Genomic DNA, 4470 nt, shown 5'->3' with positions numbered 1-4470 from the left:
TTCATATATATATCGTGACTTTAACATTATACATGAGCGTAAATTTAACACAAATGTGCAGGATTTATGATTTTCTTCCCTTCGTTGTTTTGTTTACACACACACACACACACACACACACACACACACACACACACACACACACACACACACACACACACACACATACACACACACACACACACACGTATATATAAATCGATAGATATATAGATAGTTAGATAAAGAGACAGATATAGTTATAGACATATGATAATGATAATAATAGTGATAATGATAATTATAAACTTAATAGTAATAAGGATAATTATTATGACAGTAATAATAATAATGGTAATGATAATAACAATGATAATACTAATACTAATGATAATAATAATAATAATAATAGAAAATCAAATTAAAAAAAATAATAATGATAATAGTAATAGTGATAATGATAATGATTATAATAATAATAATAATGAAATGTATATACTAACGATAATAAAAATCATCATTATCATTATCATTATTATTATCATTATTATCATCATTATGATGATTATTATTATCATTATTATTATTATTACCATAATTTTTATTACCATCATTATTATCATTACCAATATCATCATTAACAGTAAAACCTAAAAGAAAAGCGACACGTCAATCCAGATCAATCCGCGTGAATCCTTCACACGAACGGTCTGTTATTGAGAACTTGCAATGAAGCAGCAACTTTGAGGTTATTAAACGACGATTTGGTGCATATCTTAGGTAAATGATCACCTGTGTAAGCTTATTATATGGAGTGCGATCATATGAGCGCCACGTCATTGGTATCAGATCAGTTTCGTTGCATATTAATTAAGTTTAATTTGCGCTAATGGATTCCTGTGTTAAGTGATTTGAATACGTAGAGGCTTTGCAAGTTCACTCATCTGTAGAGTGTATTTTCTGTTATTTACTGTGAAATATGAGTTAGTTAGGGAAGTTACGTGTGTTTAGTGACTATGGGTTTTTTATTAGATCTACGGTAAATAAACGGCTCTTCATTTATGGCGTGCGTCGTGATCGTTAAATAATGCTAATTGGTGTGGCTTTCGTAATCACAAACACTTGCTGTGAGAAGATTTTATGCTATATAATAGGCTTTAGGCTGATTTTATTATTATTTACCTAATTCTTACCCTAATGATTTGCATGTCGGAGATGATCAAAAGCCCCTGCACATTTGCCATTATTGGAGCCACAGCAAAGGCCAACAAGCTTCCACCATTCATTATCCAGGCAGACCTTAAGAATTTATCTGGTAATTTAGCAGTAATAAGGAACCAGCCCAAGTTACATTTTGTTAGAACATATGCTGCACAGTGCTTGGACACATCAGTGATTGCATGACGCTGCACCACTATTATGTTGCCTTTGTATTGTATATCTTCCATCACAGATCATAGCGGGCTTCAAAGGGATTAAGAAACAGCAAAGCTATTATAAATGCAGTATAGTAAAATATTTGTTAAGTAATTGATAGTAAAAAAACCCTTGTGAAATGTGACTTTCTGAAAAAAAAAAAATAATAATATAAAATAATTCCAATAACTTCAAGGACGAGCAAAGAATTCACACAATTTTGTTTATTTGGAACTCAACAAAAGTTTTTTTTTTGTGTGCATTATTTTTGTGTGATTGAGAAAATTGTTTTAATTATAATCCTTTAATTGGTATTAAGGAGAGGGAGATTAACACAACAATTCATATTCCAGCTTTGCACGCCAATCTCTTTGCTTTGTCCTTCACCGTATACCTCGTAAACTTCTTTGTCTTATAATACTCATGCTTTTTCTTTTCACTTTTATAATCAACATTTGTCCCAATATTCAATAATAGTGGTAATATGATCACTAAATGCAATTTTTGGTAGCTGAATACAGTGCATGGTAGCAATTAGTAAAGGTTGGAAATTTTGAATTCACCAAATGAAAGTTTGCCAAATATGAGACTTTACTGTATAAGAAAGATATCTAGTATTTAAATCCATTACAAGTGTCTCTAAACATTTACCATAATGCCTACCCTCTTCCCATACCCCTACTCTTGACCTTGCCAAATACAACACTCATCACTTGTTTCTAAGATGTGATGAAGCTTTGCCATAGTCGTTATGATGTGCAATAAGCATCAAATGTTCAATGTGTGCCTCCTAAGTACTCCAAGCCAGCCTGATACACAAAGCAAGTGAAACTCTTGGTAAAAATGCTACAGTCAAAATGAACCCTTGGCAAAAATGTAGTCTAATTTTCAAAAAGAAGGTAAAGGTAAAAGTTCATCAACCTTCCTCACGATTTTCAAGGGGTCTAGTAATGCAAGTACAAACTGTATATACCAAAACATCCACATTAGCATAAGTAAAAAATCAGTGTTGGAAAAAAATATATACATAAAAATTTCCTTTTCAAAAATCCTCTGAATAAAAATTCATAAATAGATAAATAAATAAATGGGTGAATATACATATACATTCGTGTGTGTGTGTGTGTGTGTGTGTGTGTGTGTGTGTGTGTGTGTGTGTGTGTGTGTGTGTGTGTGTGTGTGTGTGTGTGTGTGTGTGTGTGTGTGTGTGTGTGTGTGTGTGTGTGTGTGTGTGTGTGTGTGTGTGTGTGTGTGTGTGTGTGTGTGTGTGTGTGTGTGTGTGTGTGTGTGTGTGTGTGTGTGTGTGTGTGTGTAAAAACAGAGCAGTTTTTTCATCATTGTAGTAAACAGTACAAGAAGTTTTGGTATATTGGTGGAAAATTAATTTTGTTAAAGATTATCAATTAATCATTTTGGATTACTGACTCATGTTTTTTGCTATTAAATAGGTTTGTTTTTCAGAGAGCTGGTATAATGGCAGACAGAGAGAAGGTGGAGAGATATGAACACTTCCTAAATAATGTCCTAAAGGAAGATTTGAAGTAAGTATGACTCTAATTTATCTTATCTTTTGTGAATTTTAAGGATATATTGTAGGAATGATTAACCCATTGGATCTGGGTGTCTTCGGCCCACACATGGAGCAAAATCTAGGCATTAGGCTTACTTGAGTGGGATTTCTCCCAGGTGTGTGGCTTGTAGGCCTGACCAACACAAACACTCAGGTGCAGTATCAAAATTCTGCCATCCCCTGTAGTGTTATTACATTTTTCTTCTTAAGTTTTTTTTTTTTTTTTTTTTTTTATGACCATGTTCTTTTTCTTCTGTAACACACTGTTCTGCCAGTCATAGTAGACAGGATTAAGAATCTGAGCATGAGATAGTGTCATCCAGCCATGGCTCACAAATAAAACTTTCCATTCATGTTACTGGTGGGAAAAAATGCAAGAGCCTCTTCCTAAAGGCCCACTGATCTACCATCCTTTGTACACCTGTGGCAAGTCATTCATGTCACCCCAGTCTCCAGCCAAATCTTTCATGGTGGCTCAGTCCCACCACCCCTGGCCCTCAGCTAAATATGTTCATGACATGACTGTCACATCACCTAGATCCAGTGGGTTAGACTTCATCTGATTATTTTGTACATTAAAGTTATAGGTTAATTTTTTTATCATTAAGGTATGATATTTGTAATTATGGTTTGTCATATGCATTTAGGGGAATCAGTTTTTATGGGTTTCTTCAACTTTGATAGAGGTCTCAGAACTGCTTAAAATAAAAGCTCCCTGGTGTTACTCACTTTCATAGATTTTTTTTTTTTTCGTTCTTTCTTTCTTTCTTTCATTGTTTTATTGGTTTAACAAGAATGGCCTGATCACTGTATAAAAATTGTACCCCTCAATAAGGCCAGTGTAAAAAGTGAACTGATATATTTCTATACTCATGTATTGCTTATTTATCATCTATACTGAACTCTTACTGTCTTTCAAACAAGGTACAGCTATATGCCATAATTTAGTATGGAAGACTATGATATTAACAATGTATTATTTTGGGTATTTTCCACCTCATTTTTGTTGTGGATTTTAATTTTTTTTAGAATTTCATTTGAGGGGAGTTACTCTTTTTACTTTTTTCTTTTCTGTTGTTATGTGATAGAGATCTCAGAGCTCTATCCTTTCCCCTCAAATCAAAATAAGTCTCCCCAAAGTCTCGTAAAACAAAAAAAATAGTGCTGCAGTAATACGCAGAGTGTAAATTAAAAAAAAAAAATTTTTTTATTCCTGCTGCATTTTTATTAGATTTATCAATTTTAACATAATCCATATATATGTAGATCAACCTAAATTATTAAGTAGCAAATTACTAGATATTCTTACTTTGTGTATTGAAGGTTGACATGAGTATTATTACATTTTTTATAGTGATAGAGGCCATATTTTTTCCTTTATTTCCACTACTTTTCCTTTTTATTCTACTGCTTCTCTTCCTCCTTTATATTTCTTTTTTGTTCTATCTTTCTTTCTTTCTATTTTCTTTTATTTGTCTTGTCTTCCCAATCTTGTTTGTTTTCCT

At 32.7% G+C, this 4470-nt stretch overlaps 1 protein-coding gene across 1 annotated transcript in view; it reads left to right on the top strand.

Annotated features, from left to right (window-relative positions):
• The first annotated feature begins 622 nt into the window (after window positions 1-622).
• Window positions 623-4470, top strand: part of LOC125039912 (beta-1,4-galactosyltransferase 4-like) — a 22610-nt gene continuing 18762 nt past the window's right edge. The window contains 2 exon segments of the mRNA XM_047634282.1: window positions 623-759; window positions 2857-2936. Of these exon segments, the coding sequence (XP_047490238.1) occupies window positions 2869-2936 (68 nt within the window). The 5' untranslated portion in view covers window positions 623-759; window positions 2857-2868.

This window comes from Penaeus chinensis, chromosome 28 (genome assembly GCF_019202785.1).
Source record: "Penaeus chinensis breed Huanghai No. 1 chromosome 28, ASM1920278v2, whole genome shotgun sequence".
NCBI classification, from domain to species: Eukaryota; Metazoa; Arthropoda; class Malacostraca; order Decapoda; family Penaeidae; genus Penaeus; species Penaeus chinensis.
Note: the sequence above shows the minus strand (reverse complement) of the source record. Positions and strands in the feature narration are given on the sequence as shown.